Source organism: Gouania willdenowi, chromosome 24, assembly GCF_900634775.1.
Source record: "Gouania willdenowi chromosome 24, fGouWil2.1, whole genome shotgun sequence".
Taxonomy (NCBI): domain Eukaryota; kingdom Metazoa; phylum Chordata; class Actinopteri; order Blenniiformes; family Gobiesocidae; genus Gouania; species Gouania willdenowi.
Window position 1 is genome coordinate 24,327,985 of NC_041066.1, and position 16,725 is coordinate 24,344,709.

The window sequence follows — 16,725 nt, forward strand, 5'->3', positions numbered from 1 at the left end:
TCAGGAACCCAATATTATAAGATATTCTGAGCATTTCTTTCCTGTGGGCATTGATAGAATACAAAAACACTGGATCTCTCAGTTTGACAACCATAAACCCTTTTGAAATATCAAAACAGAACTAAAGAATGTTTTATTACTATTATGTGAAGTTTAGTAACTTCCAGCTGTTTGGATAGAGAGACTTAAACAGGCAGATTGTTTTGAGAGTGAAGAGTAAAACAGAGAAACAAGTTCCTGATCTGGATCCTTTCATTCCAGCTAAGATGAGTCAGTCACTGGCAATGTTTGTGAGAACTGATGTTATTGGAAAACTTGGTTTAAACTTCTCAAATTAACAACACCTAATGTCTGTGTGTCATGAACTTCATTAAAAAACGCTTCTGGTGGAAACTACACAAGATAATGTGTGTTGCTCATACATGTTGATTTACTACACATTTGTCAAACTCAAGGCCCGGGGGCCAAATCCGGCCCTTTAGAGCATCTAATTCGGCCCGCAGGAGAAAGGAAAAATGACAGAGAAAACATGAATCATTAATTCAGTTGTACATATCTCAGTTCATCCAAATGCATGAATTCAATAAAACTCAACAATATGTGAAGGTATTTGAAGTTTTCCCATGCTTATCACATGATTGCAGTCAACTTTACATAGAAATTGATTAAAGAACTCTCAATTTTCCCCAAATGCTGCAATTTTCCTCAAAATATTCCACAATTTTTCATCAGAATCAGAAGTATTTTATTTACCCCAGGGGGGAAATCACTTTCATTACAGAGGCTCAAGAAATATTACAAATAAAAAGAAATCAACATTAATCAAAGAAAGAAAAATGTACATAATTAAGTGGAAAAAAAAAAATCATAATTATCAAACTAAATAAAAAAATACCAAAATTAAAAGGAAATGTAAGTAAAGATCCTGCAGGGATGTAAATCTGTCATTTATTGCTTGGATATTGTTGGTGCCTTACATACTTTATATATTAATTATATGTGTAGGTACAAACTTCTCTCCGCCCACTTACACTCAAACTGCTCCATATTTGGAACTAGGGCCATTTGTGATATTTTTAGTTATTATCTTCCACAATTTCAACACAGAATCTAAAAAATCCAAATATCTGCTTTCATTCCCACATTAAAGTCCCTTTTAGCGCAACAAAAAGAGCATCAAACAGTGACAGCATTGGGTTTGAATACGTACCTTCATCACACAGGTTGAGTTTGGACAGGTTGTGTCCGTCGTAGGCGTCCTCGTACATGGAGACGCTCTCCCTCTCGTCGTGCGTGCTCAGATACATGGCTTTGTTCTCCATCTGCTTCTGTGTGAACAAACATATGATCACATATTAAACAAAGCTCACAATTTATTCTGATATTTTACCAATTTATGTCACGCCCATGACTCCACGACGAGAGCAAACCGCTCATCACGAGCTAACGACCAACTCAAGAACAAGGATTTCACACGTTGTAGAACGTAAATTAAATGTTTTAGTGCAAGAGGAGAGTCAAATATTTGTTGTAAAGTTGCACATGCTCAAATAAACAGCAACTTTTTGCAACATTTAGCAACAAACCACATTTAAAAAACATAAGTGAATTTTTTTATGTTAATTTTGGCCAAATTTACAGCAATATTTGTGAAATTTATGATGAGAATGTTAAATCTAAATGGCATATCTAAATATTAAACCTAAATCCAAATGTTTAATCTAAATGTTAAAACAAAATGTTGTATCAAAATATTAAATATTAAATTTAAATCTAAATGTTACACTTAAATCTACATATAAATCTAAATCTAAAATGTTAAATCTAAATGTCACGAGTGAAACTAAATATTTAGCTAAGATGCAAATTCACCGGAAGTACCAAAATAAAAGCTCATGAATGCGAATAAGTGGCATTTGTGGTCTTTTTTGAACATTTAGATTTAATATTGACATATTTTTAAGTGGGAAAAAAAATGTCACAAATATTGCTGTAAAGAATCACCTGATTCCTGTTTCTAATGAATGCGTTCACACACGCACACGCACACACACACACACACACACACACACACACCCCCGCACACCAATATTTGTGGTGATTAGGCCGCCTCCCCCTTTCCCGTGAGCTACTGTCGCCTGTGTTTACACTGTGGGATGAAACCTAAGCACCAACAGAAGGACATCATACAAACTGTGAATATTAATAACAGGAGCCAATTCTAACTTTGTCCTCTTTATGTGAAACTGATGTGAAACATCTGTAATCTGATGATCTAAACAAGTCCTCCACAACATCTGATGCTAATGACACGGTGCAGGGGTACCAAATACAACATGTGGGGTCACTGGGTAGCAGCCTTTGGGCAAAGAACAGAGGGTTTCCATGTTGCACACGCACAGGAACATACAGTAGGTGATGACCTGCAGTTGATGAATTAATGGAGGAATTTTCATGATTTTAGGAAGAAACCAACGTACAAACTTAATACATTTAAAAATACCATTTTAGGACTTTGGTCAATAACATGAAGTCTTGTGTATGAAAACTGCAGATTAAATAGAATAATTAAGGCATTCTGTGCATGTAATTGTATTGGAATGAAAGTTAGTTCGTTAGTTTGCTAACAAACTAACATTTGACAATTTGAAAAAATTGGCAAAAATAACGATTTGTAGACAAGTTTGTTCTTTATACTAATTAAATTAAAAGTGATACGGCAGAAATAACAGAAGACTGACCTTGACCTTAAATATGACCTTGAGCAAAGGTCAAGGTCACACATTGAAAGGAAATGTTGTTCAATGGTACCAGTCTGAGCACTGTGTTTCAATGTGTGGCCAAGTTATAGAGAAAAAAGGTTTTTTTGTGACGTCATGAACTTTGACCCCTACTGATCTTTTTACTGGTAGGTTGTACAGCTTTGGTCCAATTACATAAATACTCTACTTAAGATGAGCTTTTCATAAATATAAGCATCAAACTTGGACAATAAATATTTGTAGAAATATGAAACATTTCGGTTTTTGACACTTGATGCGACCTTGACATTTTGGCTCCAAAAATAGTTTCAGGACAAAGGAGTTACAAAAGGAAAATAATAAGAAATCCTATGATAACAATGTATTTGGCAATTTTCAATTCAAATCTCACAATTTATTCTGATATTTTAATAATTTATGTCACGCCCATGACTCCAAGACGAGAGCAAACCGCTCATCACAAGCTAACGACCAACTCAAGAACAAGGATTTCACGTGTTGGAGAAAATCTAAATCTAAATGTTAAAATGATATGTTAAATATTAAATCTAAATGTTACATGTTTTTGTATTTGGCAATTTTAAATTGCCAAATACAAAAATATAGATGCAAATATGAGAGAAAAATCATTCAAAACAACAACAAAATACATGAAATGACTCCAAAAACACAAATGCCAACAAAAATACACAAATTCACTCCCAAAACACTCAACACAACAACAAAAACAAACAAATATAGAAATACAAAATGACTCCAAAAACACATAAAATTATTAGAAAAATATTATTGTATTAATGATCAGATGAATCATATTTCTAAATGCTGACACAGTCAAGCTGTGATAAACGTCGCTCATCTCTGCTCTAAACCCAACCTGGCAACACAGCTCCTCCCTCGGCTGCTTTGTTTTGAAACTTTTCTTGCATAAAATCACGTTTCTTTTATTATTTACTTATTTAATTTAATACAGGCCTGTTATTTATTCACTACATCATCATCCTAGTATTACTAATTTAATTATTTCATTTTAAAGCCTCTGAATTCACTAATGTTGTACGTATCATTTTGATTTGGTTGTAAATAAATCACCAGCCCAGATGTGGAAGAAGAAGTGAAAGATGAATCAGGTTCAGGGTCTAGATTTCATTGATCTAATCTCTAGATTTATTAGTTACTGCTGTGAAAAAGCCAAAGATCTGTTGGTTTAGAGTTAGAAATGTGACAGATTTACTTCTTCATCTGCACATCAGACCATTACTAAATAATATCACCACATTCTTCTGCTGTTTGCATTCTTTAAATATCTTTTTTTCAGATGGTGAGAACATTTTGGTGCTGTCATTTGTTTTCCCACCAGTGTCTGAGAGGTTCTCAGAGGTTCTCAGAGGTTCTCAGAGGCTCTGAGAGGTTCTCAGAGGTTCTCAGAGGTTCTCAGAGGTTCTCAGAGGTTCTCAGAGGTTCTTCAGGGACTGATGAAAAGTCTTATTTCACCAGACTCGTAATTACCCAATAAGTCGTGGTTCTCAGAGGTCTGGATGTTTGCTAGGCTATCCTAGCAGCGCTAATAGTCATCCCTAGCTGCCGTCTGAATGTCAACCTGACCCTTAGACCTCTGCTTTAATGAGAAAGTCCTGACTAAGCGCTTTTTAACCACTCTCTCAAACACACACATAGCTCTGCTGAGGAGACCCCTGGGACGTGAACTTTATCCTCTGGTATCTTCAAACCTCTTAGAGGTGTCGGTCAAACACGATGTTGAAACGCTCTACCAGGGCCACTAAACTTTGACCAGTTGCTCTTTAAAAAAATCTGATTTTTGTCGATTCTTTAACCCTTTTTTTTTTGCCACTTTTTCATCTAAATAAGCTAATTTGACCCATTAAATAACACTTGTTTTCTTTTTTGCTTTCATTTTGCCTCTTTTTGTTTTACATTTTTACCCTTTTTCACTATTATTTGTCACATTTAAGCTACCTTCATCATTACATACCACCTGTTTCCTCTTTTTTTGTCATTTTTTTTGCCACTCTCGACTGTTTTTGGCCCATTTTAGTCACTTTTCATTCTTTTCTTGCCACTTTTGAACCATTTTTACCCACTTGTAACTCATTTTTGGCCACTTTACAACTGTTAACTCTTTTTTTACTCCCTCGGAACGGCGGCTTTGTTAAATGTCTGTCTGTGATTGGCTTGATAACCATTCAATCAATCTAACTGGACCAATACGTCTGTTACGTATGTTTATAAAAGAGCGGGTGTCGCATCCCCCATGGGTGAGACGGGCCTGAGTTAAAGAATAAAAGAGGGAAAAGTTCATTTAAGTCTGCATTGTCTTTGTTCTTACGCTCATTAATCGTCTACAGCACTAAACTTCTGTGTGGAATCCTTTTAAAACTCTCATCATAAATACTACACATACACTGGGCAACGATCCCATGCTATTGCTCAATCATCCATGTGCAACATTAACCACATTTTCTTCTCCCTTCAATGAAAGCAGATATTTTACCCACGACTGATGCAGGATAAAAAAAGAAAGAAGAAAAATCTACAAATGACATCAATTAATGTGCATTTCCTGTGTTTTTCAGCCTGTACAGCATTGGTTTTTATCTGTGGCCCATTGACTAATGTGGTTTTCTGTAATTGTAATAATGGGAGTTGAGCAGACCACCCTGAAGGATCACAGTTGGATCATTTTTTACTTGTTTTTCTGATGCTTAAAGCTCAATAACGGTTATTAACCTTATAATACTCAGGTTAAATATGAGTTAAACCAACAACAGGTTTCACTTAACCTCAAGTTGAATTAATCAAGCCTGGATTCTGCAGCGTTTACTCACTGTCAGGTTAAAACCCAGTCTTATACGCTACAGACCAGGGGTGTCAAACTACGGACCAGTTTCATCGCAAATTTTAGGCTGAAAATGAGCAATTTCAACATTATTCTGCCAAATAAATATATGTAAAGTAATGGAAGTTAGAAACAACATCCAATCTGTAAACTTCTCCAAGTTTGTGAGCAAATTTTATTCAATTTGGGAAAAACTTGCGGAATAATTTTATTATAAAAAGGCAGGATTTATTTTTCAACAATTTGCTATTATTATAAACTGTGTTCCCTGGAAAATATTGTGGATAATCATTGGATTTATGTATTTGGAAGGGCTGACATATCAACAAGTGAATTACTTGGCATTTTTACACAATTTTATCCTGCGTGCCAAAGTTGGTGCTCTAAAAGGCCAGATTTGGCCCCCGGGCCTTGAGTTTGACACAAGTACCATTGGACCATCGGTACTCAAGAACCGGAGCGTGGACCGGTACAGGTTCGTGGACCATTTGGTACAGGGCCACAAATAAAGAATGGAATTATGTAATTTTATTTTGAAAAATGGCTTATTTTATCTTCCACTTACTGTTGTGGTCAACAACAACAAAATTAACCACGTGGATTCTCATATTTATGATGGTTCTCAGTCATCCAGGTCAAGTCAAAAACACTTTAGTTCAGGGGCCAAATACGGACCAGTTTGACCTCAAGTAGGGCCACAGATTTTATGCACTTCTACTTGTATATAAAACAGTAAATGTGCAATAAGTGACAGATATCACTCCCAACAGGATCTACACCTAAAATTTCCTTGATTTTGGGACAAATTTCTATTTAATTAGGTAAAATTTGTTTGTATTAATGTAAGGAAAATTGAAAGTTTTTTTAATTTAACATTAAAAATAACTGCAAACTGTGAGGCCCTGCAAATATTAATGTTTTCTGTCATGTTTATTTTCTCCTGCGGGCCAAAGTTGAGGCTCCAAAGGGCCAGATTTGGCCCCCGGGCCTTGATTTTGGCACAAGTATTCTAAAGCTTGTCAATGCATAACTGAAGCCTTAAGTCTTCATAAAGGATGACAGGTGACACACAATAAAAAGTCGTTTTTAGTTGAAAAAACAAAACATATTTTGTTTCTGTTGTGTAGGATTTAAAGCAGAGGGAGAACATGCAAACTCCTCCTAAAGATGATTCCAGTCTGTAATCATTATAATAAATTAAATTAAATATTATTTATGAGGATACTATCTCACCAAAACACTACAACACCGAGTCGAGTCACAGCCAAAACAGGAACATGAAACTTCAAAATAAAAGCTTTTTTTCTTCTTCTTCATTTCTCACCTCGTCTGTTGACAAAGTGCAGATGAATTCACAGATGTCCGTTCTTCATGATGTTCCCTCATCAAAGTTAGAAAACTTTCTCCTCGCAGCTGAAACAGCAGTAGAGTGCAGCGCGTGCATGAGTGGAGGTTCCTGCAGCGTGCGCGGCCCCGTGAGCCCCGCACATGGAGATGAAGAGGAAGAAACGCTGAGTGACTAAGACACGCTGTGACATTTGGAGGAAATATATACTGTATGTCCTCACTCAGCAAAGTCACGTGACCCACAACAAACCTGCAGCTGACGTCTGTGCACGCGCAGCAGCTGCTCGTGCACGCGGAGCAGCAGCTGAAAAGGTGAGGATGAACTCACCTGTGGTACATTACCGCCCCCTGCTGGTAAAACACCAGAAACTCTGCATGTTTTTGAACAATTTCAGCCCATTTTTTCTTATTTTTACCTTTTTTCTACAACTTCCACCAAACTCACCATATTTTAACCTATTTTATCACTTTTTCTTGCCATATTTTTGCTCCTTTTAATGCATTTTTGTTATATTTTTCCCATTTCTGACACTTTTACATCACATTTTAATGTCTTTTCTGCACATTTTTTCCACTTTTCAGACATGTTCATCACTTATAAACCCTTTCTACCACTTTTACACCTAATGTCACATATGTTGACCATTATTGTCATTTTTTACCTCTTTTCACCAGATTTCTTGATTATTTTTTTTAACCACATTCACCATTATCATGCCCAGTATTTGCCAGTTTAAACTAATTATTCCTACTAATTATTCCAATATTGACACTTTTAACACTTTTTACCACTTTTTCTGTATGTGAAATAAAATGGGTTAAAAGTAATATTAAATGGTCAAAAAAAAAAAAAAAAAAAAAAAGTTGGTGAAATGTGATTTTAAAAACCACAGAAATTGGTTAAAAGTTGTAAATTAAATGGACAAAAACAGATGGAAAAAGTGGTAAAAAGGGTTCAAAGTGTCAATATTGCAACAATTAGTTTAAACTGGCAAATAATGGGCATGGTTAATGGTGAAAGTGGTTAAATTAGCAAAAATTAAAAAAATAAACATGAAATATGGTGAAAAGAGGTTAAAAATGACAATAATGGGTCAACATATGTGACATTAGGTGTAAAAGTGGTAGAAAGTGTTTATAAGTGTTCAGAAAAGGAATTGAAATGTGATGTAGAAGTGTTAGAAATGGGAGATATGTAGCAAAAATGTAATAAAATGAGCCAAAATATAGCAAGAAAAAGTGATGAAAATATGTTAAAATATGGTGAGTTTGGTAAATGGTTAAAAAAAAAAAAAAAAAAAGCAAAAATGTGCTCAAATTGTTAAAAATAAATATTTTTTTTAAAAAAAGTCTTAGTTTCTTGAAAGCATCTGGTGAAATGGGGTCCTGACCCCAAGGTTGAGAACCCCTGGTTTAAGGCATCAAGATAAGATGTACACGCCCCTTAATGGGCGGGGCCAAAGCTAAGAGGAAAAGAAGGCTCCAGACAGGTAAACACACGAGTCGCTCTTAAATTTGGGAAAAACACAAAGGAATCCTGCTGGAGGTAAAAACAAACTTCTTTACAAGGTAAAACACGTGATTACTAAGCATTAACTTAAGGTATTATGTTATATAGTTATTGTTTTTTTAGTAATAATACTTTTTTATGTCGTTGAGTGTAAATCACCTGGGCGTGCCTCTGTGTTCTCCTGCACACAGTGCGACATACCAAACTCTGTTTCATTTTTCATAATTAGATTGTTTCTATCTTTGTAATGCAGGTATGAATATTAATTAGACCCAAATATTATTTTAATGTGAATTACTTCTATTCGGCGTCATTTGAACGATAATTTACTCTGAACATAACCGTAAAATCCACAAAGAAAGCTCTGTAGATGAAATAATCTGTTTTATCTAAATTTGAACACAAATCAAAACGATTGTTTCTGAGGTTTTAAACTCTAAACGTGTTAAAAAATATAGAAAAGCTGCTGATTTAAGAGGCCAGATTAGACTTTGAAACCTTGTACTACCGCAGGAAACCACAAGGTGGCAGAATGACTTCTTTATGAGAAAATACTATTTTCCTTCTGTCAATCATTACATTCAGGACAACCAACTATTACTGAATTATATCTTTGTCTTAGTTTTCATTTTCAAACTCCAAATATTTAGTCAACAAATGCTATTCAAAGGAGAATTAGATTTTTGAGTATAAAAAACATTTAAAAATCTGTATTCGTCGGTGAAAAACATCTGCTGAAAGAAACCAAGAAACAAATCTGCTGCCTAAAATTATTTATTTCAAAATAAAAGCATATTTTTTCTATTTTTTATTTATTTTGGTAAGAAAAATGTGTGTAAAAGACAAAAAGCTGTTGAGGACTTGTTTTGGAGCTCACACTCGTCCAGACACGAAGTTCATTAAACGTGTGAAGGCATGTGTCGTTTTTTATGTCCTGTAACTATTAAAGCTGGTCCACAGAATGATTTTACACTTAAAAACAACACCTTGACTATTATTCACTTGTAGATATTTGTTACTGAATAGTTTGCACCAAAGTCATTTGAAAATATGACTTTATAAATAAACTTAACTTAGTTACACAATGTTTTTTGCAGTAATACGTGTGGTTGAATGTGTCGTAAATGAACAGAAATGTGATATTTTTCTATTATTTTTGACATGATTTTTCCTCGACATTCCCTTACGTACTCTTTAATCAGAAAAATATACAATTATAGGCAATAGTTAACTTAATTAATCCCATTGAGAATTGATGGTAAGGTTTTAAGTATAAGTTTTAATAGGTGTTAATGACCAGAAGCCCTTAAAATGTTTAATATGGAACAATTAGGTGAACTATGATATATATTTTTTTATTTTTATGCTTCAGAAGTACAGGAAGTAGTTTTGCAAGAATTTGTGGCATGTTTTATTTTACACATAACTATGCCTGTTTATTTATTTATATCTGATACCTAATAGAAACTATGATCAAATTTTGCAATTGTTTTAATTTATAAAATAAAGGTTACTCTTTCTTGGGATATAAAATAAAAAAAACTAAAGAAACTAGAATATTTACAATGCCTGAAGAAAATGTAAGTGAGGATGCAGGCGCTGGCCCATGTGGCACTGCATTAGCATAGCATTAGCTTGCTTTAGCATTAGCATCGTATTAGCCTAGCAATGGCATTAACCAAGCATTAGCACTAACCTAGCATTAGCATCAGCCTTGCATTAGCATTAACCAAGCAATAGCATTAACCTAGCAATAGCTGAACATTAGCATTAAGGTTGGTTGAAAAATGTTGAAATGGGTTGAAAACATTAAAAAAAAAAAAAAAAAAAAGTTGGAATTAGTTGAAGAATATTTGGAGATGAAGGGGTTAAAAGTTGAAAAAGCTGAATTTTTCAATAAAATGAATGGGAAAGAAAAAAATGTAATAAGTCAAAAAGTTTAAAAGTTACAGATTATAAAAGTACAAGCATACATCTTGAGGACTTTCTGAATTTTTTGATAGATTATTTATCAAAATCGAACAAACGGTGTAGGAGGAGTTAACGCAGACGGAAGAAAAAAGGAGTAACGATGTGCAGGAGGCATCCTCACTAAAAATAGAACTAACTATATAAACCGTCTCCAGATTCATGCTAACCCCAATGTGTGTAACATATACAATAATGCAAAAATGATTAGTGACATAATTCATAATGTTGACTGCAAAAATTTGCGCGCGTCGTTTAATGTTGTGAAGTCATGATAACATCAGATCGACGACCACTTTGTGCAACAGAAGAAGAACCAACCTAAAGTCCCAAAAGATTGGGATCATTTCACTGAAAACTTATACTATACAGAACTATACTACGAGAACTAACTAACTTTGTGCAGTCACTCAAAATATCTGTATATTATGTACATTATAATAAGTAATGTTGTTTCTTGTCGAATTAATTTGAGAAAAACTGTAGTGAAAAGTTTTGACCACAAATGCCACAATGACCTTGAAAACAGCAGAAAAAGTCTGACGTCTCGTTGGTGAAGAAGTTTGTGACTGAAGAAAGCAGCGCTGCCCACTCTGTTCTTTAACTTCTCTTCCCTGGAGCTCAATGAAAGCATCAAACTGGCAGCAGAAGGCGGGAGATGATCCAGTACAGCAGGTCACGAGGAGAATCTGCTCCGAGCGCTTCATCTGTTTGGCTGCAGTTTGAAACACAAGTTAATAAGTTTAATAAAACAGGGACTAAAATAAATCAGTGTGCAACCTCATCAGACACATTAGGTTTGTTTCCTTTCGCTAACAACGATATGTGTTCATTTAGTTCAGTCCATAATGCTTTCGTTCACCACAGAAGTATGTGTGGACTTATTTCGCTTAGAGCGTCGCACAAAACAATGAGAAAAACATGTTTTTAATAGTTTTTTGTTTTTAATCAGGAACTCGAAACAAGTTCAGAAATTTTAATGAGAAGTAAAATGTATCAGGAACAAAATTAGTTATGCATGATTTAGCCTAAAATGGATAAAAGATGAAAGATTTTTACTTTATTTTGATTACATAACTTGATTATTTGTTTTTTTTGGTGGAAAAACTGCAACAGACAATTAGTAAATTATTTAAAACACATGTTTTGATTCAGTTTAGACCAGGATTGTGTCTTTGGCTTCATGCACATGAAGCTGAAGCTGTCATTTTTTTTTTTGCTGTGTTCTCCTGTGTTCGTGTTTAAAGCTGCAGTATGTAAGTTGTTTTTTATTGCAACATTTGGTCAAACATCATATTGTAATCCAAAGTGTTCTGAGAGGATAAGTTACAGTTTCATTTATTCAGACAACTTTTTTTCAAGAAATTTACTTTGATCTCCTGACAGGTTTTGACTGTCAACTGCCAGTCTTCTTCAGAGGCATCTGCTGATTGCTTTGATGTGTCCTTGACTTCTGCGTAGTAATTTTAGCAATCTCAATAAATGAAACCATAACATAATCTTGCAAGAACAAGTAAAAGATAACCAACTTTAATTCAAGTAGAAATATAAAAAAAAAACAAGTTGAATGATTATCAAAGTGTCAAATAACATTTTTCCAAAAAAAGTTAAACTTTTGCTTCTACAACAGATTCTGATTCTGTTAAGTTCTTAAATTCCTTTTTAAAAAACGAAGATTAACACGGTCTGATGGTACGTTCTCTGACACCTAGTGACTGGGCGTTTATGTGCTATGCTAATGTTAGCGCAATGAAATTGTGTTTTTGTTAAAAACCATGATTTAAAAATAATCGATTTGGACATTTTTTGGGATCGATACGATAATCACGCTATGAAATATCGCAATATCTCGGCAAGCTGTGCGCGTTCACCAGGATATCGGTGAGTAGAGGGAGGGACTATGGTTGATTCTACATACTGCTGCTTAGAGCTTCATTTGGGCCGGATCCTACGGCACCTCCCAGATTTTGACCGTCACGTATTTTCTCGGCTCCAGAACCTCATTTAGATGTTTTGATTAAATGTTGAAGTTGTTTCTTTTATTGAGTTAAAATCACTGTAAATGTCATTGTAAACATAAAACTGAATGTAACAACTGATCACGAGTGAGGAAGAGAAGGAAAAGTCAGGCCACGCCCCCATGCTACATCTAAAGTGTGATTTTGAGCAAAAATTCTGTCTTGTCAGCGCTGAAGATGTTAGAAAATAGCAACAAAAAAAGACAGTTTTTTAAGAGTTTTTTAAGCCAATAAGTGAAGCTAAGCCTGAGGTAAAGGTTGTTTCTGTGGGAATCATAGAGCAGCAGCAGTTAGCGTAGCTAGTAGCAGCAGTTAGCGTAGCTAGTAGCAGCAGTTAGCGTAGCTAGTAGCAGCAGTTAGCGTAGCTAGTAGCAGCAGTTAGCGTAGCTAGTAGCAGCAGTTAGCGTTAAACGGGAATAAGTGGGTATGAAAATGGATGGATGTTCACGTGATATTATTGGTCCATTTAGTAACAAACAGCGCTCTAATAAAAATGTATGTAATAATAATAATAATAATAATAATAATAATATGTATTCTGTGTCGCAGAACAACACGAGGCGTTTGTTCTGCGACCTGATGATTTATAGATGAAACACTGCTGCAGCTTTAGATGGAGACCATTTAAACTTCTTATTTTTACATATGAACAGTGATTCCATGTAGAAACATCCATACAGAAAATATTCTGACCATTTTAACTTGAGGAAAGTTTTCCTTTACCCTCACCTCACCCCACTCTCCTCCTCTTCCTCTTTGCTCTGTCACAGTGCATGTGCCCCTCCTCCCTCAGCCCATCGCACTCTTCACCATTAGCAGTTTCAGATATTTGTAAAACCTGCTGAAAAGGTCACGTTAGCGGTTTAGCAGCTTGGGCCCCGTAGCGCTACAACTCTGGAGGATGGACCTGGGAAAGCAGCCAAATAACAGACAAACTTCTGTGAACTCCAAAGTTTGTTGAATCCAGCTTCGCTCGGCGGAGGAACCCATCAGGCGTGCTTCAGCGTTTGTCATAATGTCGAGTTAATCACTGGAAAATAGGCTTAAAGGGGAGGGACGTTTAATCCCCAGCGTCAAATACCAGGACGGAGCGACATTTGGCGACGTGGAGGTGTGCGTCGTCAGAGCAGGTGCTGACATTCTGACTTCCTGAGCTTCTGCTGAGGGACGACGACACGTTGACGCAGAAGCTGCTAGAAAAGTTACGTTGGACTCAAACGACCTCGGTTTAACGTTTCATCTGTCATTTTACAAACATTTTACGTTATTATTTCCACTGGAGATTCTTCAGATTCTCCCGTGGAGTCAAAGAAACCTCCCACATGTTGTGTAGGACGACAGAGAACAACTCTTATTTTTATAGTTAACATCTAACCAGCTCAACTGAAAACAATCTTTATTTAGTAACATTAAAGCATGTGTGCACTGTAAACTGAATAAGAATAAACAGGGTGTACACTACAGTATTTATTTTATTTTGAAAAATCCCCACTTTGGCTTGTGTTGCTCGATGTGCAGTTTGAGCTCAAACCACAACATTTTCACGTGAAAACGCAACAGTTTTGTCTGTTTGTTTACCAGGGTTCCCACGCATCCTAAAAAAGGCTTAAAAGGCATTAAATCCAGGAATCTACAAAATAGGCCTTAAATGTCATTAAAATGTCTCAAATCAATGTTTCAAAAGTTTTAAATTTTAACACATAAGTATGATTTTATGATTGTAATTAGTCTCACATCTGTTTTTTAGTTTTTTTAATGTATAAACAACATGGGAAATGTAAATTCAATGAATATTGCCAACAAAGATTTTTCTTAATGTTTGAATTTTTTGTATTTATGTTGTTTGATAGATTTCTGTCTACTTTTGTAGTCGTCTTGTGATTTTGGAGTGAATTTGATTATTTTAGTCTGTTTTTTGTGTGTATTTTACTGCTATTTTGTGTATTATTTGTGTGTACTTTGGGACCATAGTTGCACGTCTGCACTAGACACTAGAATAATTAATGAGGTGTTTTTTTCCCATAATTATGTTCACTGTGAACTTGGTCTTAAATTTAATTTCAAATGGCAATAAAATTCTTAAAAAGTCTTGAATTTAATTTGACTTAAAGCTGTAGGAACCCTGTTTAAAAACAGAACTTTATAAAAAAACGTGCTCCAGAGTTTTTGAAAATACCTCCGTCTCCGTGGAAACAGGGAACAGACACTTCCTGTTTCACGGGCGTGCGCACTGTTCATGTGCTGCAAAGTGTTGATTGACTTCACAGAGCTGGGTTTGTGTGTGCGCGCCAGTGTTTGTGTGTGACTTGCTTGCTCGAGCGTTTGTTTGTGCGTGAGAGACATTTTAAGTTCAGTTTAATCAGCTTAAGTAGAGTTTAAATGTGTTTTAAAAAATAAAATGTGATGAATCGATGAATCTACTGATCGATTAATGGATTATAAAAATAACGATGAGTTGCAGCTCTAAATGAATGTTTGTTTTTGTCACTGAGGCGCTGGTCACATGGACGAGGCCAAGCGGACGTCGTCCTGGTCGGTGGAGGACGTGTTGGACTGGGTCCAGACTCACTACCCCCACCACATGATGCTGCTCCATAAAGCCATCCTCAAACACTGCATATCAGGTAGAGTTCAGCTCATTCACCCTCTGAAAGCTCCTCACACAGGAAGTGATGTCGTGTCGTCCTCAGGCCGAGCTCTGCTCAGACTTCGAGCTCATCACCTGGAGCTGCTGGGGGTGGACGACGAAGATCAGCAGGAGGGAATCCTCCAGGATGTTCTGCTCCTCAGAGTTAGAGAGGAGATGGATGAGCTCAGTGACATCTGCTCAGGTGGGAAATGAATAACATCTGATAACGTTCTATAGGCTTAGAGCAGGGGTTCTCAACCTGTTCAGGTCACGAGCTCCAAAATAAAGGTCCCAGAGAGCGGGGACCCCCACTGTAGCTGAACATGGACATTGAAGAACAGTCATGTGGAGACAGGACCATCTATAAGGGGAATAAAGGGGAGAGATTTTTGGGGAAATAATAATAATAAAATGGGTTAAAAGTGACCAAAAATGGTGGAAAAGGTGGTGAAATGGATTTTAAAAACCAAAGAAATTGATTGAAAGTTGCAAATTAGAGACAAAAAAAAGTGGTAAAAAGCGTTCAAAGTGTCAATATTGGAACAATTAGTTTAAACTGGCAAATAACGGGCAAAATAAACATGAAATCTGGTGAAAAAGGTTAAAAGTGACAATAATTGGTCAACATATGCAACATTAGGTGGAACAGTGGTGGAAAGGCTTTATAAGTGCTGAACATGTCTGGAAAGTAGAAGAAATGTGCAGAAAATGCATTGAAATGTGATGTAAAAGTGTCAGAAATGGGAGAAATGTAGCAAAAATACATTAAAAAAAGCAAAAATATGGCAAGAAAATGTGATGAAAATAGGTTAAAATATGGGAAGTTTAGTGTAGTTGTAGAAAAAGGGTAAAAAAAAATATTAGGCCCCTCCCAGTGGGGTCTTGACCCCAAGGTTGACAACCCCTGGCTTAACTTATGATTTCCCTGCATGCTTTTATTTTGAAAGTGCCAAGAATCCAACAACAGATTCTGATTATTTCCTGTTGGTTTTTTTTAACTCCTGTTCTTTCCATTCAGAGTGTTTTTCTTCATGAGTAACTGAAAAAGTCGTCGCTACAAACGGAGTCAGGCTGACTCGTTTTATTTCCCATCAATCCAGTCGTCCGTGTGAAGGAGACAGAAATGTGGGAGTGGAAGAAAAATAAACAAGAGCAGAATCGATGAGGAATGAAGAGCAAGAAACTCATTTCCTGCATGAAATCAGAGCCTGTGCAGAAGGACCCAAATTTGTTTTATTTCACCTGCACAACAGTGGCTCAGTCTGAAAGTAAACAGTATCATAATGTGTTTTATTTTAGAGAGAAATATACTTTATGTACAAACAGCTGCTGCTTTAGATTTTACACTGGTTCTGTGTGTCAGTGCAGACGAGTCAACATATAAATACATATAAATACATGATTTGAAATGACAAAGAAAAATGACAGAAAAATGCACAAAAGGACAATATGAAAAGCCTAAAATTATCTGAAATGCTAAAAAATTACTTTCAAAACTCATCAAACCACAACAAAACACAAAATGGCAGAAAACTACACAAAAGGACAACAAAACTACACAAAAACAACTCTTAAAAACACATGAAAACACAAGAGAAACACAAAATGATAGAAAAATACACAAAAAGACAACA

The 16,725-nt window shown here is 35.6% G+C and overlaps 2 protein-coding genes across 2 annotated transcripts in view; one reads left to right on the forward strand and one right to left on the reverse strand.

Moving 5' to 3' along the window:
* The window catches only part of scara5 (scavenger receptor class A, member 5 (putative)), a 64,275-nt gene extending 57,086 nt beyond the window's left edge, over window positions 1-7,189 (reverse strand). The window contains exons 1-2 of the mRNA XM_028439512.1: window positions 6,944-7,189; window positions 1,211-1,328 (exon numbers count right to left, since the gene is read on the reverse strand). Coding sequence (XP_028295313.1) covers window positions 1,211-1,322 — 112 coding nt within the window. The 5' untranslated portion in view covers window positions 1,323-1,328; window positions 6,944-7,189. The remainder of the gene's footprint in view (window positions 1-1,210; window positions 1,329-6,943) is intronic.
* Window positions 7,190-8,428: 1,239 nt separating this feature from the next.
* LOC114457578 (sterile alpha motif domain-containing protein 10-like) lies at window positions 8,429-16,238 on the forward strand. The gene is made up of 4 exons (XM_028439533.1): window positions 8,429-8,456; window positions 14,955-15,086; window positions 15,153-15,293; window positions 16,110-16,238. Exons 2-4 carry the CDS (start codon window positions 14,966-14,968, stop codon window positions 16,124-16,126), a joined length of 279 nt encoding a protein of 92 aa, XP_028295334.1. The 5' UTR covers window positions 8,429-8,456; window positions 14,955-14,965; the 3' UTR covers window positions 16,127-16,238.
* Window positions 16,239-16,725: the final 487 nt, after the last annotated feature.